The sequence below is a fragment of the Herpailurus yagouaroundi genome, unplaced genomic scaffold (assembly GCF_014898765.1).
Source record: "Herpailurus yagouaroundi ecotype Mexico unplaced genomic scaffold, PumYag 216, whole genome shotgun sequence".
NCBI lineage: Eukaryota > Metazoa > Chordata > Mammalia > Carnivora > Felidae > Herpailurus > Herpailurus yagouaroundi.
In genome coordinates this window covers 5,048,371-5,076,088 of record NW_024412447.1, presented here as the reverse complement: position 1 = coordinate 5,076,088, position 27,718 = coordinate 5,048,371, and the positions used below count along the sequence as shown (strand labels likewise).

The following is a 27,718-nucleotide window of genomic DNA, read 5'->3' as shown; positions in this document are numbered from 1 at the left end:
CACAAACCCAGATCTGTGCAGAATGTTCCAGAGGAGGGCTTGGTGGTCGACAGGCAGAGCTCAAAGGAGAACAAATTGAGCCCGGTGTCTAAATCTCTGCTTTCAGAGACGGGAGAGACCGTGATATTAAAAATCAGGAACTCATAGACAAGGACAAGGGCAAGAAAATAGGTTTAGTTTAGAGAAGGCTTCAGTCCAGAATGCTGGCTTGTGGAAGAATGCCTGAAGGAAAAGCAGTTTGGGGGAACTTCTACAACTTTAATAAGTCTTGTACAGGTTCACTAAATACAAGTATACCATCCATACCCTAATAAAGACTAAAAATTTACATTCCAGTTGACGGAAGGATTAGAAGTCCAAGGTCACATTTACAGAGCCTGACGAAGGCGAGACGGGCACACTCCCGTCCTTCGTGTCGTCCTTAGCCCTTCTGTCCTGAGAAAGGAGACTCAGCTGTTTCTTCAGTTCTTCAATTTCTTTTTCTTGCTCTACTATTTTCATCTGTAGAGTGAGGTTAACCTGTAAGAAGAACATTTTAAGCTCCATTAAAACGGCTTCCTCCATTTTAAACATCCAGGCATCCCTCCCTCCGCATGCTTCCGGTGGGCCTGAATTCCAGTTACCGTGGCTAGGGAGGCAGCGCCAGGCACCCAGCCACGCGTTCGAGGGGGAGGTTCCCACTGTTGCATAACCGCAACTGTCAGCACCTCAGTCCACGATGTACGACCAGGGGCCAAGCATCACTCTGACTGTCAGTGCTTGGTCACTGCGTCAGTACTGCCAATGTGTGTGGTTGTGTTGCCTACTCGTCCCCAGTGACAAACCCATGAGACAGTTTTTAAAAATGAATAACTGGGTCCCCTGGTGGCTCAGCTGGTTAAGCGTCCGACTTCAGCTTGTGTCATGATCTCACAGTTCATGGGGTCCGGTCCCGCATCAGGCTCTGTGCTGACAGATCTCAGCCTGGAACCTGCTTTAGATTCTGTGTCTCCCCGACTCTCTGCCCTTCCCCCACTTGCAGTCTGTCTCTCTCTCAAAAATAGGTAAACACTAAAAAAAATTAAGATCTTTTTAAATAAATAAATTAATAAATAAATAAATAACTGAAATAAAATGAATAACTGAAAACGGAACCAGCCAACCAAGACAGACGTGCCCCAAGCTGATGAGAAGCGATGATGCTGGAGGGGAAACCATATCACACCGAAGTGATGTTCGAGAAGAAACAGCTGACTGTGGGGCTGCTGCTCCTGCCGCCACCAGACAGATGGGATGCGCAGCCCCAGGGCCCAGGAAGATGACTTAACATAAATGAGGAAAAGGACGAAGATGTCCCAGAGAAAGTAACAGCAAAATTCATGTTGAAAAACCCTTGGGAGATCTTTCACAACACTGGAAGTGCAAAGGATAAAATGTTGGGAGCCAATCCAAACTTAGGAGTGTACAGTTAGGGGCACCTGGGTGGCTCAGTCGGTTAAGCGTCCGACTTCAGCTTGGGTAGGATCTCACGGTTCACGAGTTCAAGCCCAGCATCAGGCTCTCTGCTGTCAGCACAGAGCCCACTTCAGAAACTCTGTCCCCAACTCCCCCTGCTCCTTCCCCACTTGTGTGTGTGCACTCTTTCAAAAATACATAAACAATGGGGCACCTGGATGGCTCAGTCGGTTAGGTGTCCGACTTCAGCTCAGGTCACGATCTCACGGTCTGTGAGTTCAAGCCCTGCATCGGGCTCTATGCTCACAGCTCACAGCTCAGAGCCTGCTTCGGAATCTGTGTCTCCCTCTCTCTCTGCCCCTGCCCCCCACCTCGTGCTCTGTCTCTCTCAAAATTAAATATTAAAAAAATTTTTTTTAAATACATACATGTTAAACAAAAAAAAGAAAAGGAATACACAAGGCACCAAGGCACAGAAAAGACGTTCATTCTGTATCCTAAATTCTACTTAGGAGATGGAAGCAGGCGCTGTTCACGCCACTCCTGAACACTTTCTTAATCACAGTGCACTAAATACTAGTTTTACAACTGGCTTCGTTTCCATGTACATCTGAAACTGACAAGTTTTAATGTTTGGAGAAACATTTTTATTTAAAAATTTTTTACTATTTTTGAGAAAGAGTGAGTGAGAGAACATGAGCAGGGGAGGGACAGAGAGAGAGGGAGACACAGAATCTGAAGCAGGCTCCAGGCTCCGAGCTGTCAGCACAGAGCCGGATGCGGGGCTCAAACTTACCACAAGATCATGACCTGAGCCAAAGTCAGATGCTTAACAGACTGGGCCATGTGGGTGCCTCTCTGAGAAACATTTTTAAAGGTCACGGGACAACTGTAACTTCCCATTGACTACTAATATCCATTTGCATGGTTTGAGCTCAGCATGGTCATTTTTAGTCTGTATGACCACGCAAAGCAATGACTGCCTGTATGTACAAATTTTATCTCTATAGGCATGTGTAGGCTATATCATAAAGAATTCCAGGCTCTGAGCTGTCAGCACAGAGCCCGATGCGGGGCTCAAACCCACGAACTGTGAGATCATGACCCGAGCTGAAGGTAGACGCTTAACTGACTGAGCCACCCAGGCACCCCATCTAATATCTGACTTAAATGGGAGGAGGAGATAAATTTAATAACCACATCTGCTATTTTCAGAGACTCGGCAAAGTACTACACCCACCTGTTTATCATTCAAGCCAGTGAAATTCACGGTTTTACTTGAAAATTAGTAAGCCTTAAGTAGGAAACAGGTCCACTAAACAGACGGCACAAATAGTTCCCAGACTAGCGTGCATCAGAGCCACTTCAGGTGTGTGTTAAGCACAGACCGCTGCTCCCTCGCCCTCCCCGGGACTTCTCTCAGACTAGGTCAGGGCACCAGAGAGGGCCTGAGAATTCTAGCAGGTTCCTGAGGATTTTATGCTGCTTGCCTGGAGACTGCACCGTGAGGACCAGGGCAGTGAATGCAATACTGCTCCAGCACAGGGTGTGCAACTCACTCGGGGTGTCTTGTTAAATGCGGATTCTGACTCGGCACGTCTGGGGTGGAGCCCAAGACCCTGTGCATTCTCATCAGCCCTCCCCCACACTTGGAGGAGCAAAGCGCTAGAGGATCTGCGAATGTATCTTTGAATCAAGCTTTCGTTAAACCTCAGAAAGTTTCTAGAGAAACAGAACGGATGTTTCTCCGGTACATGCAGACCAGGGACGGTGCTTGGCTCTGTAACATGTCTGGAAGGAGGAAAGGAAGGGGGGTGTCCTGGGGCGATCACAGGACTGAGAACCAGACACACACCTGCATGCGGAAGGATCGTAGACGGGCTAAGGCAGTCTCTGCCACCGTCCCTCCACCTCCCCCCACGAATTCCTGCTTTCACCCTTTGCCAGGTGCTCCTTTTGACTAGTAGGTGTGTTATAATCATTTAGAAAAGGTTATACATCACGGTTGGAAAGAAAAAGAAAGCCTTCTGACTTAGCAAGATGGGGCTAAAAAGCACAGCCTACAATTACATGTTTACGGTAGACGGTCGGCAGTGGTCACCTCGCTTCTTGGACTATGAAAAGTGTGTTACTGGGAACTCTGGGAAGGAGTTTAAATGTCTGGCTCCCACAAACTTTATTCTAAGCTCAACTGTTCCTCGTGAAATCAGATTCACAATTCAAATTCTATTTTAAGCTTCATATTTTCCCCAGTATTAAAAATCCATATACAAGGGGCACCTGGCTGGCTCAGTCAGTGGAGCGCGTGACTCTTCATCTTGGGGTTGTGAGTTTGAGTCCCACGTTGGGCAGTTTACTTTAAAAAAAAAGAATGAAGAAAATACATATATACATACGTTTGCAGAATTCTGGAAAAGTTCGCTTTGCAGCAGCTGAACAGCAGACGGTCTCTGAGATGCGTTCTTTCTAGTTAAGAGCTGGATATACTTGGCCTGTACAGGACACCTCTTACTGAGGGATTCAGGTATCTGACCAGTTCTTAAACCTGTTAAAACTTGCACTCGCTCCATTTCTGTTCCAAACGGCTGAAAGAGCTCCAGCAGGATCACACCCAAGCTATACATATCTGACTGGAGAAAGCGGAGGAAAGGGAATTTAGTGGTGAAACACACAGGGAGAGAGTACCCTTTCCTTTGTAAGGAAGGATGGTTCACAGACCTCACGAGGAAGGAAACCTAGTGGGCGGACTCACCCCTCACAGCAGCATGTGTCTGCCACCTGCAGCAATGGCCCTGAGGGAGAGGTGACTGGTACTGTCACAATCCCTGTCTCTAAACAGCAAAAAGGGGCATCCACGGGCACAAAGGATGGACAGCCGGGCGAGCAGCAGGGTAACCCCCAGCACCCACAATCACTACCACACTATCACTTCCCTGCAAATCCAGGCTTGGAGCAGCCAGAGCGAGAGGTGTGAGCCCACAAGGGCTGGTTCCAACTAAGGGGGTCACAGTGTCCCTGCGGCCTGCTCCGGTGGTGCCCCCTCTGCCTCTAGACATGGGTAAGCATTCTGGGGAAGTTCAACAAGCTGCAGAAAATGTGTTACTTTGCCTGAAAGAGTTTTTCTACAGAAAAGCCTTTGCCAGATAGGATTTTAGGAACCGCCATGGTTTTTTCTGACAGTTTATTCCTAGTCACTAAAAAGCTGAATGATTCATCAAAAGAAAGAAAATCTATTAGGCTGTTATTCTGAGAAATGGATTTACTTCGACATTCCTTCAAGGAACAAAACGGACTAAAACTCTTCAGTATCTTCATTCTACTTCAAAGGGAATCAAGAACCACAGTTTCCTGTAGCGTTATTTAGCATTTTTTTAAGAAAACAGAAGAAAGGCAGGCTAAAACAGGCTTCTATGAATTCTAGCATCCCGAGGTTAACAGTGACCTTCTAAAGGGAAGGCTCATTTCAAAAATAATTTATGACACCCACGGATTTATGAGCGGTAAAATAGCCTAAAAGTCAGTGCCGTCAGACTCTGCTGAAAAGCTAGCTTTCCTGTTCTGACAGTTTGATGTAACAGACAAGGTACCCTGCTCAGTTATCCCCCCAGTTCCTCTGCACGAGAGCAGCCATCGCATTTATCTGCGCTTCTGCTACTCATGACTGCAGACTCCGTCTAACAAAAGGGAGAAAGGCAGCGAATACTACCTTGGCATCATACTCGGATCCTTCCAACTGCTCAGGGGAGGCGTACAGACAGGTACCCACTCTGGAAGTGTGCGTGGGCATTCCTACGATTGGAAAAGCCAGACATTTAAACACTGCGGAGTTCACACTGTCTACAATAAAGAACACGGACTCTGAGCAGGGCACTGTAGCCCCCGAAGGAACGATGGTTGCTTTTTGTTTTTATCTTACTTTTGCTATTATATTAAGTCTTTGTGATTCTCTTTAAGCACAGGGGCACCTGGGTGGCTCAGGCGGTTAAGTGTCCGACTTCGGCTCAGGTCATGATCTCGTGGTTCGTGGGCTCGAGCCCCGCGTCGGGCTCTGTGCTGACAGCTCGGAGCCTTGGAGCCTGCTTTGGATTCTGTGTCTCCTCCTCTCTCTGCCCCTCCCCCACCTGCACTGTATGTCTCTAACATTTGTAAAAATATATCCACAAGTTCAATCAGGCCTCTTTTTTCCTTAATGCCAAAAAAAAAAAAAAAAAAAAAAAAAAAAGATAGAAAGAAAAGAACACAACCAAAATAAACTTACTCTTCCCATCTCTATCGATCCAGTCTGTGTTCTTCTGTATGATGTCCGTGCAGGCCAGACCAAAGTCACCTATTTTTACTTGCTGATCAGGGCCATGAAGAAAAATATTTCTAGGCTGTAAACAAACAGAACAATTCCTTGGTGTTCTTAAACAAATTGTAAAAATGCATAGACATTAAGAGTTTTCAACTCAGGAGCAGGGAGCCCCTCAAAAATGAAAAATTAGAGCAGTGGTTCTAAAACTCAAGTGCACATTAGAATCACCAAGGAGCTTTAAAAAAAAATCCCAATATCCAAGCCATTCCACAGACCAAAAAAATCAGAATTCTTGGGGGTGCACGCAGGCAGCAGTATTATTTAAAGTTCTCCATGTTGGGGTGCCTTGGTGGCTCAGTTGGTTAAGTGTCCAGCTCTTGATTTCAGCTCAGGTCATGATCTCACGGTTCATGAGTTCGAGCCCTGCACTGGGCTCCAGGCTGGCAGCACAGAGCCTGCTTGGGATTCGCTCTCTCTGCCCCTCCCCCCGCCCCACACTCTCTCTAGATAAATAAACAAAAAAATAGTAATAGAAGTCCCCACGTTATTCCAAGTTTGAGAACCACTAACACAGAGCACACTTTGTTCACAACTGGTCAGCCGAGCGTCAGAACTCCCTGAGAAGCTTTTAAAAACTATCATCTTCTCCAACAAGCCAAAGACTGATTTTCTTTTTAAGTTTATTTTTTTATTTTGAGAGAGAGAGAGCAAGAGCAAGCAGGGGAGGGGCAGAGAGAGAAAGAGAGAGAACGAATCCCAAGCAGACCCTGTGCTGTCAGCACAGAGCCCCATGCAGGGCTCGAACTCACAGACCGCAAGATCATGACCTGAGCCGAAGTCGGACGCTCAACCAATTGAGCCACCCAGGCGCCCCAGATTTCTTTTTTTAATGAGAACATTTTGATATTTGTAAAAAGCTCCTGGATGATTCTTTTCTGTTAGCCAGGGCTGCGACTGTGAAGGGACGCATTCAGCTCTATTTAAGCAACCAGTGCAGACCCAAAACTTCTCCCAGTGTAACTAGTCCTGTGCCAGCACAGACCTGCGCCCACACTGAGGGGAAGAGGCCTTCTACTCAAAACAAAAAACGTATTTAGGTTAAAAGTTGGCTTTTCTTACTTTAAATGTAATAATTTTAATTTTTTATTTGCACCTATAAATTCCTGTTTTAGCTTTGTTCTTTTTTTTTTTTAACTATCGCCGAATGGAGAATAACACAGAAATGATCTCATGCACACGATAATTTGGCTATGTTTTTGTGACTGAAAAAAGTCCCCAAACCATGTTTCTATCTGCCACTGTAGGACCTAACAACAAAGCTTTAAAAAGTTGAGCCTGATAGAAAAGTGAACCTTGTTCACAGATACAAGCCTTCACAGAACTTCACAGTTCTAGAATGGAACTGAAGGGGTCATAATGAGACTAAAATTGACCAATTCTGTCACAAGTGTCCCCTGAACTTCCAAGTCCCTACTCTTTGAAGTTTTGCTCATGGGAAACATAACCAAGAGAGGCAGCAGGGAGCTGGTGGCCGACGGGGCCAAGCCCCTGGAAGAAGGCCCGGCTGCGGCCCTCCACATCAGGCTCTACGAGGCCATCATGTGGGAGGACTGTGCGGCCATCCGGGTGCTCCTGAGAAGCCACCCCGTCAACCGGCCCATGACCATTCTGGCCAACTCCGACTCCAGCTACCGACTCCTCCTGAACCAGGTACCCCCCCCACCCCACTTTCTGCTCAGCCACCTGTAGAGAAAAGACACGCTGCTCCAAAGGCCCACCACCTAATTCGCGCGGGCTCCTCGAGGCCCCACCACACCCGCAGCCCCACAGGTCACCCCCAGCGCACCGCATGGCCAGAGCAGGCCCTCCTAAGTTGACGCGCCCCCCCCCCCCCCAGTTCCCACACACACACACACACACACGGACACGCGAAAGGACTAGAACGCGTTTAGTTGGCACAATGCTGATGCCATCCTCTCGGATATGGTGATGACAGCTGTGTGAAGGGATTACTTTTCCCCTTTTTACATATGCTTTATCATTTTCTACATTTTTATACAATTACCTTTATAGTTATTTTTTCAAAAAGTCACCCTCTCCCTTACCCCACCTTCTTCCCTCATCCTGCTGTCCCACTGTGAAGCCACTGATTACATACATATGCATTTTAAGAACCGGCATAAACAGCTCGGCGAGTCACAGGACACACGCCACGTTCTCTCTGAGACCCCGGAAATGTGGGTGTTACTCCTGAGACTATAACTCTGGCAGAGTAGGAAAAACCACAAAACTGCACTTGTCAATCACCCTGCAGGTTAATTTAAGGACAAAGTGACTTAGTAGCAATTACCGTTAACTTTCCCCTATGAGCTCCCCACAAGAATCAACTTCCAAAGCTTTCAGTAAGTGATTTCTGTTGCCTTGGTAAATCTGCATTTATGTAAAACACAGGTTTTATAATAAGAAACTCACTGGTTTGGGGTCCTTTAAAACAGTCAAAAGGAAGGAAAATTTCCATGCACATACCAGAAAAAATACCGAACCGAGATACTAAATACACGTTATTTCCTCCAAAACAGCAGGCTGACACAATGGCCACTTCTCCCTGCACAGGGCTCCTTGTAACGTATTTCGGTTTCTCCCCCGAAGCAGACGCAGTCCATCATCCCCATTCATCTGGCTGCCAAACACCGCAAGGCGCAAAGTTTGCTCTGTTTGCTAGAACATGGCGCTGACCCCGAAGTAAGGTAACTCGACGGGGATCACTTCTAAGTGAGGAGACGCATGACTTAGGTTACCCTTCCCGGTCACGTCCGGACTCACCCATCCTTCGGTGTCACGGACTACAAAATCCTAGGTCTCGAATGAGCCCGTTTCCTTACTGACTAGATGAGAGCCTCTGAAAAAGTGGCCGAAACGCAGGAATACACACCAGGCAGCCCACTGAAAGCATCCTGAGAATTAAGCGCTCAGCAATGATGCTGTGGAAAATGCGTTAAGTCCTGGTCGCAGCCCTCAAGGAGTTTAACACCCTAAGCTAGGGTGAAAAATAAGTAAACAGAAACAGACAACGGATTTCCTTTTTCTCACCCACCCCTAGAAAGTACGCTTCACAAAAGAGAAGCTTGTGTGGCTCCTCAACCCGTCTTCACCACCTAGACCAGTGCCAGGCACTAAGTGCCCGATAAATACTACCTAGTGAAGCAACACCTTCTTGGCCCCATAACATTACAACAAAGTAAAGCCCCAAATCCTCACTATGCTCCTGAAAAGCCCCCCAACCTGTGTGGCTCCCCCCTCACCCCTGCCCAGCTCTGCAGACCCTCGTGCTGTCCTTCCACGACTGGACATCACCAACGCGCCCCCTCCTCCACAGCGGCCCCTCGGTGCACCCTTCGACCCTTCCACCACAGGCCACCCCCGTGGGCCCTCAGAGCCCTTAGAACTCTCCCCACAGGTAATTCTGGCCTAGCGACTGAAACGCCTTTCAGGCCAGACTGTCAGGCCTGCAAGGGCAGAGACTGTTTCACCCTATCCCTCCCGAGCATTGGGCCTTACGCTACATAAATACGCGCGAACTGAAAGTCATTTCCAAATCTCAGCAGATCGGTCAGCTATTCATAATCAGCCTTCCCTTTTCTCTGCCAAATAAAGCAAGTTTGGAGGCCACCCGGAGAGACCTCGGCAGAGGGGCGCACGGGGGCCGCTGTAAAACCCTGGCTGCACCTGAGTTGGCGCAGGGAGTGAAGACCAACTGGTTTCACTGACTGGGGGGCCGTGGGTCTCCAGACTCGACTCTGTCTTCTGTTCCACCTCCCCACACGCGGGGAGCAGATGCAGGGCCACGAAGAGCCACGTCGGCGGGGGTTCTGGCCCGGTTCGGCTCAGCCCTGCGGTAAGACCAGGTCACACCCAGGCCCACGGAACTCTCCCGCGTGGCTGCTAAACCACAGCACCGTGTGAGGCGCTGGGGCACAGGATTAACTAACATACAGCCTCGGAGAGGCCAGTCCCAGCAGGGGCAACAAAACTGAAACTGCTGTAGGAAGCTAGGCCCCTCCAATGCTGTGATGCGCAGCACCCTGTCCCCCCAAAACGCCGTGATACCCCGAGGACTAAACGGCCATGCAGATTTCCAAACGCTTCTTCCAAGTAGTTGAGGAGAATTACTTCAAATAGACATTCCCTTCTTGAGCACTAATTCTTTGTGTAGATACAACGTAGGTATTCATGGATATAGCGTAGACATTCGTTGATACAGCATAGATATTCGTGGATACAGTGTAGATACTCGTGGATATAGCGTAGACATTTGTGGGTACAGTATAATCTGTGATGAATAACTATTTTAGGGACACAAGAGGCCTTACCACACTTCACCTGATGCTGCTGCACTGGCCGATCATTTCTACCACGTGGACAAAACCGGGGAACAGAATACGAAGGATCCTGACAGACATTCAGAACGATGCCATAACATGTCTCCGCATTTTGTGCGAACACGGAGCCCAAGTCAACGCTCGGGTAGACAACAGCAACAAACACTCTCCCCTCCACCTGGCCATAACCTACGGGACCTATCCAGTGCTCTCCATTTTAGCCCAAAATGGTGCCCACATCAATGCTGTTAATGAATCCAGCATGACGCCCCTTCACACGGCTGCAGACATGCTCAACAAGGAGATGATGGAAACATTAATTGCCTGCGGAGCAGATGTTAACCGTGTCATCTCCTCCACTGGGAACACGGCCCTTAAGCTGGCGGTGAGCACGGCGTCGAGCAAAGCAGGCCGAACGCTGGCCGCGGGCGTGAACTGCATCCGTTTACTGCTAATTCACGGAGCCCAAGTGAATGCCCAGGACCACGAAGGTCAAACGGCCATCCATGAGGCGTGTTTTGGAGGCAGAGAGGCAATTATCAATCTCTTGCTCGAATTTGAAGCAAATGTCAACCTATTAACAAGAAACGGGGAGTCTCCCATCTACATGTACCTTCAGCGCGGTTCCAACATAAGGGACACGGAGCTTCTGGCCAGGCTACTTCATCGCTCTTATCCTTTGAGACTGACCGACAACCACGGAATTCTACCTGCGGGAATCATGCTGCCAGAATTCTACCTCTTAAGGGAAACCCTCATAAAGCTATCTCAAAGACCCTTATCCCTACAGGACATCTGCAAAAGGAACCTCAGGAATATTTATGGTGAGAAGTACAAAGGGCACTTGAAGCGACTTCTCCCCGTGAAGATGTGGCATTCTGTATATGGCTTTCATGACTTAGCTTACCTCCTGAAATAGCACCCCCAAGTGGCACTGGCCATGGAATTTCAGTAACTCACCGCGCGGTTTCTGGCTAAGACACATACCCGGGCAACACTGAACCCATCAGCTTGCACATCCCGGATGTACAAACCATTTGGTTCCTAACCTTTTTTCAAAAAATAAAATGATCTGCACGTTAACTTTTTTGTTCCCAAATACTCTTTTAAATACATTTTCCACAATTCAACTTTTTGTTCAAAAATAAGCCACTTAAGGGGCGCGTGGGTGGCTCAGTCGGTTAAGCGGCCGACTTTGGCTCAGGTCATGATCTCGCGGTCCGTGAGTTCGAGCCCCGCGTCGGGCTCTGTGCTGACGGCTCAGAGCCTGGAGCCTATTTCAGATTCTGTGTCTCCCTCTCTCTGACCCTTCCCCGTTCATGCTCCGTCTCTGTCTCAAAAATAAATAAACGTTAAAAAAATTAAAAAAAAAAAAATCCACTTAAAACTCTTCTGCCAAAGAGGTAAACGTGTTCTTTCTTGATAGCCTGTTGTGATTAAAAATCAGGATAAGCACAGATTTTTTAAACAGCAGAAAAAAATTGGCCATATTAAATTCCCTTGAAGATACACAATTATAGAAACAGATTTTACCTCTAAGGCTGCAATAACCTATGAGGATTTTTGTCCGCATTAAATACGTTTAATGTCCTCAATTATATTAGTACTCCGCACACTTACTACCTGGAAAACCAGTACTAATCCTCCAGGGAGAATTTTCAAATGCCCAAAGATCACTGCCTTTAAATTCAATCTAAAGTTCGGGACCTATAGGATGATAATTTACATAAAAATAATGATAATCCTCTAGATAAATGAAAGAGGATACATAATTCCATCTAATTCAAAGAACCAATGCCACGTCCTCCCTGATACGAAATTACTGCTGCTTTCAATGACTCAGCCTCTCCACTTACCTTCAGATCTCTGTGTACAATTCCCATGTTGTGTATGTAAAACACACCTTCCACCACTTCTTGAAAAATTTTTGTTGCAACACTGGCCATAACATAGGGACCTTCAAGTAAAAGAGGAAGTTTTATTTCTCTAATTGTCTTTTTACTCATTACATTACCATCTCAATGTTACATAGTTCTAAATACATTAAACACATTAACGTCGTTCAGATTTTCAACAAAATCAACATTCCAAAATGGCTAGAAATTAGACAAGAAGGGCTCCTCAGGTGGCTCAGAAACCGCCACAAACCAGCACCCTAGTGAACAGAATTGGTGTCACTAATTTCACTCAAGAGCCCCTGTAATAATTACCTTGCAAACCATTCTTCAGGCATCAGGTGGCTAGATTAAATTAGGTTTAAATCTTCTTCGACCCCTGACATCCCTCACAGCTAATAAATTTGGTGTCCTAAACCCACTGCGGATTAGAGACACTGTTACAAATAATGGAATAAAAAAACAGATACATTAGGCTAGCTTGAGGAGTGAGCTTCCATTACGTGGACGTTTGCAATGCTGCAGTTTCCAAAATTGACTAACAAATGAAAAATGAAGTATAGGGAAAAGTAAATAATTTAATTCATCTATTACCATGATGATATAACACCTAACTTTAGAGGGCGGGAAAGTTCTGTAGGACTAAAACAGAAATTGATAAAGACAAAAATCCTGGAGTTTTCCAGCTAAGCTATTTCGGTGAACATCGTAACGAGAACTTAATAGCTTTTCTGTTGTCAGCCACTGTAAACCTTAAACAGACTGCTTACTTTCAAGCACAACACGAGACAGGCTCCTTTCTCCTGGATGAGCCTACGTCGTTACGCAGCTCACCTACCCCACGCTCCCCTTTTGCACCAGCTGGCATGTACCTCAGGAAACTCAAGTCCTTAGCCCAGTGCTTGAGAAGACAGAACACTGTGTGCGTGGGTGTGTACACAAGGGTACCACTCACAAGCACCTCTACTACCAGCGCCCCTCACACCGAGGCCACGACCCCCTGTCCGCAGGGATGAAGGAGGGCTTTGGGGCTTTCACAGCCTTGGAACAACTACCTTCCTTGGGTCTGTCGGTAAGAGGTGCCCATCTCAGGCCCCAGCTAGAGGGTTCGGTGCCGCACACGGGCCCGATCCAGGGAGAACACTTTCCGTTCCCTCAGCACCGCACCCTTCACACCGACTGCTTCACTCCTCAAACCCGATCACATGGGCCGATCCACATTTCACAGGGGAGGAAACAGGCAGAGAACAGCCCCCTGACTTGACCCAAGCCTTATGGACAGTGAGTGCTAGAGGCAGGATACAAACCAGGGTCTATCGCTTCTGGACTGTTGGGAATGGCTCCTGTAAAACTACACGCGACAGGAAGGAACGCACACGGTGCCGGAGTACTACAAAGTAAAACCTTTGTATTTTAAAGTATTTTTAGAAGAAAAATATGTATCGTGCTAGCTAGCTACATCATACACGGTCTTGCCCTGTTTTCATTGTCCTGGATGGTGGCTTACTGTCCTGGATGGTGTAAATCGGAGACATCCCATACATCATGAGGGACGCGTTACTTATTTTCCAAACGGAAGTTGAGACATCAACAACTCCATACAGACTTTAATAAGCCATTCTTCTTGTAGAAACATCTGCGTATAGCACTACGATGCCTGTGCAGCAACGGATACAACCCAACAGGGCACTGAAAATACCCTGCCTATTCCTTGCCACGACTGAACTGAGAAAAGCGTGCCAGGTTCTGATTACATGGTAAACCAAAGAAGCGGCGAACGTCGAGTTCGCCGTCGAGTTCGAATGTTTGAGGGAGGCATTATGTTTCTGCCTTCACTGGAAGCTAATCTAAGGTTCTGGGTGGGTTAAATGACCTGTATTTTAGACCAAATAAAGGGTGACAGTGTCATCAGGAGTGAACAGCAAATGATTAATACTCAGTATTTAGCTGAGGCTTTACTTAAAACCCAGTCTCTTGTGTCCCCAATTTTGGTAACGGAATATACATTAGAATCGACAAGAGAATTTTCGAATAAATACCAAAGGCCAAACCCTATCCCAATACCAATTATGTAAAAATTACTGTGTGGTCTCAGACAACAGCCTTTTTAAAAAAACAGACTTTACTTGTTAAAACAATGTTAGATCTACAGAGAAATGGAGATGATAGTATGGCTCCCACTTACCCCACACCCAGTTTCCCTTTAATAACACCTACATTAGTATGGTACATTTGTCACAATAATGCACAAATACTGATGCAAGCCCACAAACTATTCAGACTTCCTTAGTTCTTACTAAATGTCCCTTCTCTGTTCCAGGACTCCGTCCAGGACACCATATTACATTTAGTTGTCATGTCTCACGAGGCTCCTCGGGTCTGTGACAGTTCCTTAGACTTTTCCTATTTATGACGACCACGACAGTTTTGAGAAGTACTGGTCAGACACTTCGTAGAACATGCTCAGACAGAGATTTGTCTGATGTTTTCTTACAACTAGATGGCATTATGGGTTTTGGGGAGAAAGACTCCAGACACACAATGCCCCTCTCATCACCCCTTCTCAAGGGCACACACTATGAATAGGAGTTTTCACTGCAGATGCTGACCTTGAACACCAGCCAAAGTCATGTTGGTCGGCTTACTCCACCTTAAAGTTATTCTTTCTCATCAACGACACCTTTTTGAAAGCTCCCTAGGTGATTCTAATGTGCGGCACAAGTTGAGAACCAGTGTGATGGTAATTTTAGAAATTACTAACCTGACGGAGTATTTCTAGAGGATATCTAACTACAGAGGAAGGAAGGGGATCTGGATCTTCAGAGAGACAAACTTTTCACCCCCTACCCTTCTGTAACGATTTCTTTAAGGGTGTAATTTTGCAAGAGTATCATAGTGTCATGTTCCAAAAAGTAACACAAATATTTAAATTTCCTTGCAAAAATTCTAAAAGACCTTTTTTGCCCAAAAGCATTAACCTGAATTCTAGCTTCTTACTGCTTAGGTGTCAACAAACCACGTCTCTCTTTTTATAGACCTCCATTCTTAAAAAATGTTGAAATAAGCACCATTGTTTCTTTATGTTAAAAAGGTGATGTTTTTCCCCTAAAGCACCTGGAGGTAGTTCCCCTAAAGCACACGGAGGTAGTTCCTACAGCGGAAGACCGCCCATGTCTTGATTTCCCAGCCCAATGTTTCCAGATACATACGGTACTCACATGCAGATTCGTCCACGTACTCCTGGCCCCGCTGGTTTCTCTCGACTATCCAGTCCCACAGCGAGAGCTGGCACAGCTGCATCTGGATGTGCAGCATCAGGTGGTACTGCACCTGGGGGGGCGACACAGCTGGCTCCCACCTGTGCACGATTTGCTCCTATCACTCAGTCAACAGATACTCGCCTGCCTACTCTAGGCCAAGCACGGGGGCTAAGTGCTCAGGAAAGAGACAACAAGCACGTGTCTACCCAAGAAGCCCCAGGGTCTAGTGAAGGAGACAGAGAAATAAAGGAATACCGAAAACGGTGTGTCATAACCCAAGGGGGCAGGGGTAGGCCCGGTAGGAGAATGGGAGCAGCTCCTGAATGGGACACGGAGGCACGGGGGCTGAGGCTATGTGGTCTGCTCACAACACAAACAGTTTCCAAAGCTAAGACACCATGTCAAAGAATGACTGTGTGGTATTCTACTCTCTGTATACCTCAAGGTATATGCACTGTGGTGGCTTCACCGGGTCCATAAACAACTTGTTCAAGGAAAAGGGAAGCAAAAATTAAGCTTGCTAGAGCCCATTTAGGTGCCGAGGAAAATCCCCCAAATGTAATACAGGGAAATGAAATGGTTTTGATGAACAGTCCTTCACACGCAACTCCTTTGGATCTGGAGGACTCTGCTCAAAGTTTTGTGTTTCGTGAAAAGCACATGCACAGAGCCACATGGTCCTGGACAACGAGAATTAATTCTGCATACATACAGATGGCATACAGCTCTGTAATCCCAGCATGCGGACTGTATATAGATTCTGTTAATGTTTAAGATTTATTTTGTTTTTTTTAAACACAAATTCCCAACACCAGGGAGAGTATGCAGGAGTCTCACCGACATGTAAGTGTGACCCTAATGAGTGTCCTGAAAATGGACTTGGGGATCTCTCCTCTCCTCTCTCCTAAAGTCACGTTCCAAAATACAGAAAACCTTTATGCATAAACATATGTGTACAGCATGATGCTAACACACAACACAAAAAGTGTGAATGATGCTTCCAGCTCCAGGGGGCACAAATGAGAAGATCTAGAGAAGGCCAGAAAAGGAGTGGTAGGAGCTAACTAAGCAAAGGAGGGAAGACCCAACACAAGGGCCACAGGCGGGGGAACGTGGAGGGGAGAGGCTGACCAAAGCAGATGAAGGGCGAGAGGGGAGACGGGGGAGGGCAAGGTGAGCAGTCAGCGGGGGCAGGGAGAGGCCACAGCTAGTCACGGTCCTTGACATAATTGCTATGGCTGAGCATCAAATCATCGGTAGGTTCTGGGAAAGTTACCTACCTCCGTCTGCCCCAACAAACTTAAGTTTTCCGAAGATTCCTCAGTGGATGCGAAATTCTCTTCTAAGTCGGAATGATGCCTAAGTGGCAGCTGATGTTCGACGATCGATCTGGAAGGCAAATCGGCCAAACCATTTCCCTGGAGTAAACCGGATGATTCAAATTCACTGGCATCTCTTGTAACTGCATTGGTGGTGTAATTCACCAATCTGTTATTCTGATTTTCAATGCCAGATTCTTCTAAGGACTTCTCTTTCTCTGAGGTGAGCTCGGCGAAGATAATGGATGAGCTGTTACTTTCATCAGTTTTAACATACTGATTTCTGGAAGGAAAAAAAAAACAGTAAAGCTAAAAACCGACATAAAAAAAAGATAAAGAGTAACTCAGCTGTCCCCTCGAGCCCTCAGAATCTCGACTGGTAAACTCCTGAAGCAAATGGCATCAAATCTCTCTAGGAGCAACATTTACTGAAAACACTGACAAGAAATGGCTGAGAGGAGGAAACAATTTAACATTTTGTAATGAAAATGAGGAAAAAGACAAACACAACCCAGGGCAGGTTATACCTTAACCGGCCAAACTAAACACCAGTGCACACACCTGTCGTCGTCCTTGTCGGAGATCACTTCCAGAGATGGCAACTGAATAGAAATTCTATCTGTCAGACAAAAACAAAAACATATCTTCAAGCAGCCTAGCTTTCTAAGTCATAGTCAAAGGCAGAGCTAAAATAACACCAAATGAGGGGCACCTGGGTGGCTCAGTCGGTTGCGTGTCCGACTTCGGCTCAGATCATGATCTCGCAGCTCGTGGGTTCGAGCCCCATGTAGAGCTCCGTGTTGACAGCTCAGACCCTGGAGCCTGCTTGAGATACTGTGTCTCCCTCTCTCTCTCTGCCCCTCCCCTGCTTGCCCTCTCTTTCTCTCCCTCTCTCTCTCAAAAACAAATAAACATTTAAAAAGTTTTTTAATAAATAACAGCAAATGGGACCACAAGTCTAAAAATGTCAATACCTTCTGGCAAAATATAATAAGCGTATTCAAATGCCTGGCTCATTTTAGGAATTGTAGAAACAGAGCTATTCAACTATGCCCAAAAAGGGTAGCGGGGAGCAAACTTCCTGCAGAAGACCCGAGAGTTACTGCTGTAGGTTCTGTGGGTCTTCCAAGGACTCGGCCCCAACTACTGGGCTATGCTGTTGTGGTACAAAAGCAGCCACAGACAATACACAAATGAATGAGCCGGTGACCTAGCAAACTTTGCTCATTGATGTGAAATCTGAATTTCAGGTAACTTTCACCAAATAGTCGTCTTTTGATAGCTTTTAAACTATTTAAAGGGGCGCCTGGGTGGCTCAGTCGGTTAAGCGTCCGACTTCAGCTCAGGTCATGATCTCACAGTCCATGAGTTTGAGCCCCGTGTCGGGCTCTGTGCTGACAGCTCAGAGCCTGGAGCCTGTTTCAGATTCTGTGTCTCCCTCTCTCTCTGCCCCTCCCCTGTTCATGCTCTGTCTCTCTCTGTCTCAAAAATAAATAAATAAATAAAAAATAAACTATTTAAAAATGTAAGAAAACACCCTCCGCTCAGGGGATGCACAAAAATGGGGGTGGGCCACGTCTGGCCCACGGGCCGAAGTTTGCCAACCCTTCAGCTACATTGTGTGTACCTGCTTACCTTGTGTTTGGGCCACGTGAACATGTTCTATCCAAGCAGTGTGGTAGCCCACTATACTAGGATGCTGAAGGCCGGCCAGGACCTTCACTTCCCGCAGTACCTACAGAGGAAACACACTTAGATCTGGCTTTCACGGACAGCTGACTAACTGTCCATCGTACCAAAATACCACTTGTTTCAGAGCAAAACAACCGAAATCCATCTGAACAGGAAATCTAAACTACATTAAGATAATCGTAATAGTATTGAGACAAATGGAATTGTTACAGCAACAAAATAACGTACATGTACCGAGTGCTTCGCACTTTACCGAGCCCATTTATATTTGTTCTCTCATTTTACTACTACCAGTAAGTCCAGTGCTTGCTTCGGCAGCACATATACTATGAGTAAATCCAGTCCCTGAAGGTAAATAAAACCACTGCAGTCACTACGTCAAGGACAGGAGACAGAAGTGGCTTAGAGGACTACGTCATTTGCCCAGGACCATACAACATGTGGGGGGGAAGACCAGAACCTGAACTGAACTCATATTTTCATAACAACCTATGCTGTATATGAATGATTTACTTTAAAAATTAATTTCCCCAGCAACGCTCCTGAAATGTGGTCAATCAGGAGCGTCTACAAAAAATTATGTCAGGGACACCTGGGTGGCTCAATCGGTTGAGAGTCTGACTCTTAGTTTGGGCTCAGGTCATGGTCTCACAGTTGGTAAGATCGAGCCCTGCACTCGGCTCTGCCCTGACAGTGCAGAGCTTGCTTGGGATTTTCTCTCTCTCTCTCTCTCTCTCTCTCTCTGTCTCCCCCCACTCTCTCTGCCCTTCCCTCACTCGCACTTTCTCCCTCTCTCTCTCTCTCTCAAAATAAGCCTAAAAGAGGGGCGCCTGGGTGGCGCAGTCGGTTAAGCATCCGACTTCAGCCAGGTCATGATCTCGCGGTCCGGGAGTTCGAGCCCCGCGTTGGGCTCTGGGCTGATGGCTCAGAGCCTGGAGCCTGTTTCCGATTCTGTGTCTCCCTCTCTCTCTGCCCCTCCCCCGTTCATGCTCTGTCTCTCTCTGTCCCAAAAATAAATAAACGTTGAAAAAAAAAATTAAAAAAATAAAATAAAATAAAATAAAATAAACCTAAAAGAAAATTAAGTCAAATAAAAATTTAGTTTTGATGTTTCTTTTACTGTAACACACTCAGTAAATTCGGCAATCCACAACACCTAGTATTAATTAAAAAAAATTTTTTTAATAAAAAATAACTATCAGAGCCTAATGAGCACCAGGTGATGTATGGGACTGTGGAACCACTATATTGTACTAATATAACACTGTATGTTAACTGGAATTTAAATAACTTAAACCCCTCCCCCCAAAAGCCCCCATATCATCTAGTATTTGCCAAATACACACACACACATAACTCTTTCCAAAGGACTTAAACACTCAACTATTCAAAACAAATACACTTAAAAAACCATACCTTCATACAATCTGTTTTAGTTGCACCATTAATCAGGATTTTTTTAATTGCATAATACTGACCATCTAATTTATTCCTGACCTAAAAAGTAGAGGGAAAGAGAAAGTACGTTGTGCCATTAAATTCCAACAGAGTTGTTTCTGATTCTGTGTCTCCCTCTCTCTCTGCCCCTCCCCCGTTCATGCTCTGTCTCTCTCTGTCTCAAAATAAATAAATAAACATTAAAAAAAATTTAAAAAAAAAAAATTCCAACAGAGAAAGTTATTGTAACCTGAGCTCAGGATCCAAACTAGCTAAAGAGATAAAATTAAGCGAAAGACAAGCCTCCTCTTTAATAGTAAAGAGTTCAGGGAAGTCAGCCATAGCCAGCCAGACTAGAAGCTTCCAAACTGCAGTGAGACTCCAACTCCTAGAGACTCTAGGTCTGAAAAATGGGAATGTTAGCAAAAAAAAAAAACTATGTAAGGCCCAAAATACAATACCACAACTTTCTTCAATGATACGTTTTCAAGAAAATTAATATAGTTTCCAGAATCTGCCTAAACCACCAGTATGGTTAGGAAAAGGTTAAAACCTGCTGACTTCCCCGTAAATGACAGATCTCAACGAAGAGGAAGCCTACATGATTTCTAGGAATTTCCTTTGAGCGCTTTAAATAATAATCACGAGAACAACTTCTCAAAATGCACTTATTCAGAGTAGGAGGTCAAAACAAGGATGTGGGAAGCAACCTTGTACACTCTTCCGTATCCACCTTTTCCTAAGACAGCAAGCTCTTCAAATTCATTTAGGTAACGTGAAGTCTGTGCTTCGAAGGCTACTTCCCTTGATCTAAAAGCAAAATACAAACAACCAATCAATATCAAAACACGAGAGATTCAAGCATCTAGGATATTTCATGTTCATTGCATTATTAACCTACCAAACCTTACTTATCACTAAATTACGACGGTTTGAAAAGATGAGCCAAAATGACACTTTTCATTCTCTAGGAAGAAAATATTTGCTAAGCAAATCAACGTGTAATACAGACAGCGAGTGGGGAAAAAATAAAGACAGGAAAGGGATCAGTAATCAAGTAATCAAGTATGTTACCAGTAATTAGCATTCCAATTAGAAATTATCAATGTTTTAAAGCAGGAATCCTAAGGATAACTAACAAGCAGCAGTTGATTAGCTGAGCTCAGTAACAAACCTATTTAAATTTCTTAATGAGACCAATTACAGATTTTAAACTAGCGTTTCCTACATACAACCAAAATTCAATGTTGTTCTGCTGACAGAGACCGGGTGTCTGGGCCCTCAATAAAGGGTGGGGCTTATGGAATCCACAAAGAAAAAGGAGTGGAGGGGGGACAAGAGAGGGAGTGGGAATGAGAAGTAATACAAATCTTGGAGCAGCAACTATTTTCTCAGAACAAAGATTTTAATTTTCATAAACTACCCGAACTACATTATTTTTAATCCGCAAACTAATTTCTCATTAATTCAGGATAAGTTCTTAATTTCTTTTGGAGAGCTTACTCTTTGCACAATCACAGAAGTATTTAACACATACCTGATCTTCTGGATATGAGAATTATCCTCACGAGGATCCTAAAATTAGAAAATTGCTTTTAAGGGGAGCCTGGGTGGCGCAGTCGGTTAAGCGTCCGACTTCAGCCAGGTCACGATCTCGCGGTCCGTGAGTTCGAGCCCCGCGTCAGGCTCGCATCAGGCTCTGGGCTGATGGCTCAGAGCCTGGAGCCTGTTTCTGATTCTGTGTCTCCCTCTCTCTCTGCCCCTCCCCCGTTCATGCTCTGTCTCTCTCTGTCCCAAAAATAAATAAACGTTGAAAAAAAAAAAAAAGAAAAAGAAAATTGCTTTTAAAAGCATTTTGAAAAGTTCATGCAATGAGGAATCTCACAAAATTCATGTGAGATTCATGTCACATTAACAGTCTCAAATGCTCAAACGACATTCCAAGAAAGAAAAACACTCTGGCGTTTTCAATGTCACCTAGGGGTTTACGGTTGAAAACACTTCTCTCTTCACCAAAAGATCACTACTTGAAAAGCTATAGTCTTGCCATCCACTGCCAAAGATGAGAACTGACCAAGGAGTTCTATCAGCAAATAACTCTAGCTTTGCCTTCAAAATACATGCAGAAACAGACCACCTCTCACATCTCCACTGCTACCACCCATTCCAAGCCACCATCACTTCCTGTCCCTGTATGACCACCTGTCTCCCTGCTTCTACCATTGGCTCCCTCCATTTATTCTCAACACGGCAGCTGGGGGGGCGGGGGGGGCGTCCATTAAAACGAAAGTCAGATCATGTCACTCCTTGGCTCAAAATCCTGTAATGCTTCCCATTTTACTCGGAGTAAAAAAAACCAAAGATGTTAAAACGGTCTCAAGATCCTACCCCATCTGTCCATCTCGCTGCCGTCCTTCCCTACCTCTTCCATACTCTCCCCTTGCCTATACTCCAGCCACATGGCTGCCAGTGAGCCAAGCACACTGCCACCTCGGGAATCACTGTTTCTCTGCCTGGACACTCTTCCCCCAGACAGGTGCACGGCTCATACGCAACTTGGGCTCCTCACCTAAATAACTGGCCACTCTGTATATAACTCACATTTTCTAAGCCCTTTCACTGCTTTGTTTCTCCTTAACACTTACCACCATGTAACACCCTATTTATTTTTATACATTTTTATGTTGCTGTTGCTGACTGCCCTCATCAGAACATAATCTCAAAAGAAAAAAAAGAACCTAAGCTCCATGAGGGCAGGTGTTTTTGTCTATTTGGTTTGCTGCCTGAATCCCAGCCTAACACATAGTAGTCACTCAATAAATATTTGTTGGATAAATTAAAGTTAACGTTTTCATAAACCCGTATTATAATCAGGACTTCATAATGCTTTACAACAGAGTTCTCTTGAAATTAAAATGTTTTTGTCATACATGAAGTGTATTTCAGCGCTTACCTGACGAACTCTCTCTTTGGCGGACCTCATCAAATGGGTAATAGCTCTGTTGTGATGTAGTCTCAGTGAGCTAAACTCATCACTACAGGTAAAAGAAGACAGCAGTCCCATTTTGATAAAGGTCTGACAAAGCACTACAAAGAACATGGAAAACTATTATTAGAAAGGCCATCAATAAGATGACAATTTTAAGGAGACTAAAGAGTATGAATAGCCTCTATTAAAAAAAAAAAAAAAAAACCTCTGTAAGAAAAAAGTTATCTTCATACACATTACAATTTGCATATTGAGCCTCTAATAGAGAAGGAACAACCGTCACTCATCGATCAGGAACACACCTACATTTGCTTATTAGATACTGAGCACTTGCTTGTTTACCATGCCTGGATGGTTGGTAAAGTACTAAGCTGTTTTTAAAAAGGCAAGAAAAGGGGCGCCTGGGTGGTGCAGTCGGTTAAGCGTCCAACTTCAGCCAGGTCACGATCTCGCGGTCCGGGAGTTTGAGCCCCGCATCGGGCTCTGGGCTGGTGGCTCAGAGCCTGGAGCCTGTTTCCGATTCTGTGTCTCCCTCTCTCTCTCTGCCCCTCCCCCGTTCATGCTCTGTCTCTCTCTGTCCCAAAAATAAATAAACATTGAAAAAAAAAATTAAAAAAAAAAAAGGCAAGAAAAAAATGTAAATTTACTAGTCTTCTGCCATTCAAACACATCACATCTCCTTTTGCTGACAGGCAATGAGGTCCGAACAGAGGCAAAGTGAAAACGTTATTAGAACAAAAGTTGTTCTCAATTATGGACCCTCTCTAACCCACAAAGAGTACATGTGCATCAAGACCAAATACCAGGGGGAAAGTCAAGTCTGAAGTCACAATACCAGGCTCCTCAGAAAAAGAAGTTTCTACAGAAGTGCTTGGCTTTTATTTTTCCATAAACACACACACACACACACACACACACACACACCCCCCATAGAGAATATTCTTTCTATATGGGTAATTTCATTAGATTATTAACTAACTGAATAACATCAAAAACATTTTAAATATATTTTATTTAAAAGTTCAGTCACCTGGGGAAGTGAGGGTACCTGGGTGGCTCAGTCGGTTAAGCGTCCGACTTCGGCTCAGGTCATGATCTCACGGTTTGTGAGTTCAAGCCCCACATCAGGCTCTGTGCTGACGGCTCGGAGCCTGGAGCCTGCTTCGGATCCTGTGTCTCTCTCTCTCTCTCTCTCTCTCTCTCTCTACCCCTCCCCCACTCATGCTCTGTCTCTCTCTGTCTCAAAAATAAACATTTAAAAAATATATAAATAAATAATAAGTAAAAATAAAAGTTCAGTCACCTAAAAAAGAATTCAAAAATATCTTAAAATCAGCAAGATTCAGATTTGCTTTAATTAGGAAGAATATTACTACTTAAAGGTAGTTATAACCTGCTTTTCTATTCAATGAGCTCAATACAATAATCCCCAGCTACCACTGTTTCGGAGCCTACAGAACACGTGCTTTTGTATAACCCATCTCCCCATCACTCATTCAAAAAAATAAGCGTACACGCGTACATTTTTCATGTCCCACCGAGCTCATCAAAATAATAATCTGCCTTTAACTAAGAACATTCCGTTCTAAGACGGCATAAAGGTATCTGTAAGTCTGAGGATTCCTGACACTAAACAAGACTTAGACTTTTTCAGTAGAAAAGATCCTCAGAATCTGTGGCTGGTAGAATCGTAACTTCTGGGCTCAAGTTTCTTTTTTTGTTTTTTTTTTTTTAATTTTTGGGGGGGGGTTCAAGTTTCTCACACACATAACCTACGGCAGCAATAAAAATAAACATTTCAACCACTGTCGTATAATAAGAAACATGCTTGGTCTTATCTCCTAAAATTCACACAGCTCCTAAAATTCTTGTGATTTCCCAAGTGCTGAGGGGGCGAGGAGCATCTTTTGTTCTAATATTTGGTCTTCGACCTCAGTTCCTGACACAAGAGCTTCTAACACCCTTGGAATCTCCAGAGTGATGAGTGTCTTTGTTACGCTGATGAGACGACTGAGGGTCCCCCAGAGAGCTTCAAATGCGGAATGGTCACCACAAAGACCAAGCCATGATTAGAAGCTTGGAACTTTCAGCTCCACCCCTCCATTCTCCAGGGAGAGAAGAGCAGGAGATTGAGTTCATTGATCATGCCACCATGATGAAGCCTCCATACAAATCCCTCAGGTACAGGATCCAGGGAGCTTCTGGGTGAACACATCCACCTACCAGCAGAGTGATGCACCCCATCTCCATGGAGAAAGAGGCTCCCATACGCTGGATCCTACTGGTCCTCATCCTATGTGCCTCTTCATCTGGCTGTTCACCTGTATTGTTATCATACCCTCTACTGTATAATCAACCAGTAAGCAGAAGTGTCTCCCCGACTACTGTGAGCCATTATAGCAAATTATCAAACCTGAGAGGTCGACCCTTTATAGTGAACAATTTACAGCCAAGTTGGACACAAGTACGGGTAACCTGAGGACGCTGGGGACCCACTACTTGCCAACTGGCATCCAAAATGAAGGCAGTCTGGGACTGAGCCCTTAACCTGTGGGAACTGACAATAACTCCAAGTAGTATCAGAACTGAATTGAATGGTAGGACACCCAGCTGGTTTCAGAGAACTGGTCAGCACGGGAAAATACCCACACACTGGGTGTCAGAAGTATCCAGCACGTAGAGGAAAACAGTTTCCTGTTCAACAACACGGCACGCAGCTCTTCCAGGGCTCTGGTTAAGAACTACTTCAGAATGAGTAGCTGTGATTTTCGTTTACCTGCTCACCAACCAAACCATGACAGATCTTCAAAAATTATATGAAGGAACATGTTATAGAAACAAAAAAACTATCTTTCATTTGTTTAAATACGCACGATCATATGGTTATTAATCTTTTGGGCTCCTCAATGACAATATTCATTAGCAATTACCCAAAGAAGAATATAAAATACATTCAAGAAATAGAAACTATTAATACCTATTTCAAATGTTTATATACCAGCTGCTTCTCAGACCCACAACATCAAACAACACAGTATTTCTGCAAGGCTTATTTAGCAAGATTTACTAACATTTAAACACCTGTCGTGAACGAAGGGGGTTTGGTTCATGCACATGGCTCAAGTGTTCCAGCAAAGAAACAAGCAACAGTTGGTTTGCAACCGCAAAAGGGAAAGTCGGCTGTTGTAGGGGTCCTTTTAACACTTGGAGTTCTGCTGGGACATCAGATTCTAAAAATTAAGAGGAAAAAATGTTAACAGTACACATATCTCACAATGACAAAACAGCAGAATCTAATTAACGCAACACAAACTATTTACATTTAAGGAAATAAAACACAAAACACTAGTTATGCCCAGTGGGGTAAATCAAGACAGACTTACCGGAACTGAGTTTTGAGGTGAATTCTGGAAGTTGGAAGACTAGCAGAAGGATGCCATTGGGGGGTTGGGGGGTGGGGGGTGGGGAGTTTGGCAGTAATGAGGTGTGCAAAGGCAGAAATAGGTAGGTGAATAACTCAACACTCAAGCGAATGAGAGGGAACGAGATGGCTTCTTTCCTTCGAGAGGACAGCCGAGGCCTAGGCATAAAGAAGGGAGTTTGGCAGCAGAAAGAGGGCAAGGGAGAAAGGACGGAAACCACCTGGGGCACGCACTACGTCTACACCAGGTGTTTCATGTGCACAAGCTCATTCAATCCTCACAAAACAGTGGGAGGGAAGTGTTACCGTTCTCACTTTACAGATCTCAGAGGTTAAGGAACTTATAAGCAGACAGGTCAGAATAACTCCCAAGCCCATCCTCTTTCCCTTTTCTTTTTTTTTTAAAGTTCATTTATTTTGAGAGATAGCGAGTGAGAAGGTGAGGGGCAGAGAGAGAGAGAGAGAGAGAGAGAGAGAGAGAGGGAGAGGGAGAGAGAGAGAGAATCCCAAGCAGGCTCCATGGTCTCAGCACAGAGCCCAACACGGAGCTCGAATTCACCAACTGTGAGATCATGACCTTGAGCTGAAACCAAGAGTCGGACGCTCAACCAACTGAGCCACCCAGGGGCCCAAAGCCCATCCTCTTTCCACTACACAAGACCAAGCAGATGAACGAGTTGGCACTTGAAGTTGAGGGCTGTAAGTTCTCACTTACTCTTTATTTAATATGTTACTGAACAGGCCAAAAGCAGTCAGAAGGAAAAATGTTTGAGGAAACTGCTCTGGAAACACGCGATATGTAGACGGGAAGGGGTGTGCAACAGTCAAGAGCCCAGTAAAGGAGTAAATGAAAGAAAAAACATGGAGGAAAGAACAGGTCCCAGAAATGTCAAGAAAGAAATGGATTGACCAACTATACAACACCAGGAAAAGGAGGATGGAGGCGTTAATGGGAGTGAAAACTCTTAAGAGGGGCCGTTAGAGAAAAGATGAGACCTCTCAAACCCTCAAGAGCTGTGGACCCATTCAATTGGAAATGCCCTGCAGAAAGAGACCATACATCCTACACCTGCTAAAAATCCTCCCCATTTCAAATATTCCATTCCACCCTCCTCTATAATCTATTAAGGTCCTCGAGAAGTCAGTTTCCAAGTCCAGACTTCATCACCAATCTCCTCTCTGACTTGTAAGGAGACCAAAAGAACACCTGTGGCATACACAGATGTGCTATTCGTTTTAAAAGAAAACTTAACCAAGTATGGGGGCGGGGGAAGAATGAAAAATGTGCCCATGTAAAAACTTCTCTATGTAAAGACATCTTAAAGTTAAAACTTGAATAACACATTCAGATACAATACACAGATCTGTACTATACATGACAAGAAAAAGAAAAGATAATAAATTTATATAAAGCTCTTATAAGCTAGTAAGAAAATGAAGCACAGATAAAATTCAAATAGGTTTAAGCTAACTAGTAACTAATGACATACATATTAAAATAACTATGGTACCAGAATTTGCCATCAGATTGGTAACTATTTTTAAAGTCTGAAGAGGCGCCTGGGCGGCTCAGTCGGTTAAACGTCCAACTTTGGCTC

At 44.9% G+C, this 27,718-nt stretch overlaps 2 protein-coding genes across 4 annotated transcripts in view; one reads left to right on the top strand and one right to left on the bottom strand.

Moving 5' to 3' along the window:
• Positions 1 to 154: 154 nt before the first annotated feature.
• EIF2AK1 (eukaryotic translation initiation factor 2 alpha kinase 1) overlaps positions 155 to 27,718 on the bottom strand; it is a 31,962-nt gene continuing 4,398 nt past the window's right edge. The window contains exons 2-15 of one of the 3 annotated variants that reach the window (XM_040455854.1): positions 25,771 to 25,929; positions 22,664 to 22,797; positions 21,248 to 21,285; positions 20,421 to 20,520; positions 19,690 to 19,770; positions 18,217 to 18,316; positions 17,143 to 17,200; positions 16,543 to 16,864; positions 15,221 to 15,332; positions 11,964 to 12,064; positions 5,693 to 5,807; positions 5,141 to 5,223; positions 3,831 to 4,064; positions 155 to 519 (exon numbers count right to left, since the gene is read on the bottom strand). In XM_040455854.1, the coding sequence (XP_040311788.1) occupies positions 349 to 519; positions 3,831 to 4,064; positions 5,141 to 5,223; positions 5,693 to 5,807; positions 11,964 to 12,064; positions 15,221 to 15,332; positions 16,543 to 16,864; positions 17,143 to 17,200; positions 18,217 to 18,316; positions 19,690 to 19,770; positions 20,421 to 20,520; positions 21,248 to 21,285; positions 22,664 to 22,797; positions 25,771 to 25,929 (1,808 nt within the window). In that variant the 3' untranslated portion in view covers positions 155 to 348. Of the gene's footprint in view, positions 520 to 3,830; positions 4,065 to 5,140; positions 5,224 to 5,692; positions 5,808 to 11,963; positions 12,065 to 15,220; positions 15,333 to 16,542; positions 16,865 to 17,142; positions 17,201 to 18,216; positions 18,317 to 19,689; positions 19,771 to 20,420; positions 20,521 to 21,247; positions 21,286 to 22,663; positions 22,798 to 25,770; positions 25,930 to 27,718 lie in introns of those variants that run through there. The other 2 variants (XM_040455855.1, XM_040455857.1) reach the window with 2 other exon arrangements.
• On the top strand, positions 7,220 to 11,026 carry ANKRD61 (ankyrin repeat domain 61). The gene is made up of 3 exons (XM_040455858.1): positions 7,220 to 7,438; positions 8,378 to 8,475; positions 10,081 to 11,026. Exons 1-3 carry the CDS (start codon positions 7,220 to 7,222, stop codon positions 11,024 to 11,026), a joined length of 1,263 nt encoding a protein of 420 aa, XP_040311792.1.

Bases quoted from the DNA above. Each gene is read 5' to 3' on its own strand.
- ANKRD61 (XM_040455858.1), top strand. From the start codon at position 7,220: ATGGGAAACATAACCAAGAGAGGCAGCAGGGAGCTGGTGGCCGACGGG. The intron at 7,439-8,377 runs GTACCCCCCCCA...TCTCCCCCGAAG, and splicing joins ACCGACTCCTCCTGAACCAG to CAGACGCAGTCCATCATCCC. The intron at 8,476-10,080 runs GTAACTCGACGG...TAACTATTTTAG, and splicing joins GGCGCTGACCCCGAAGTAAG to GGACACAAGAGGCCTTACCA.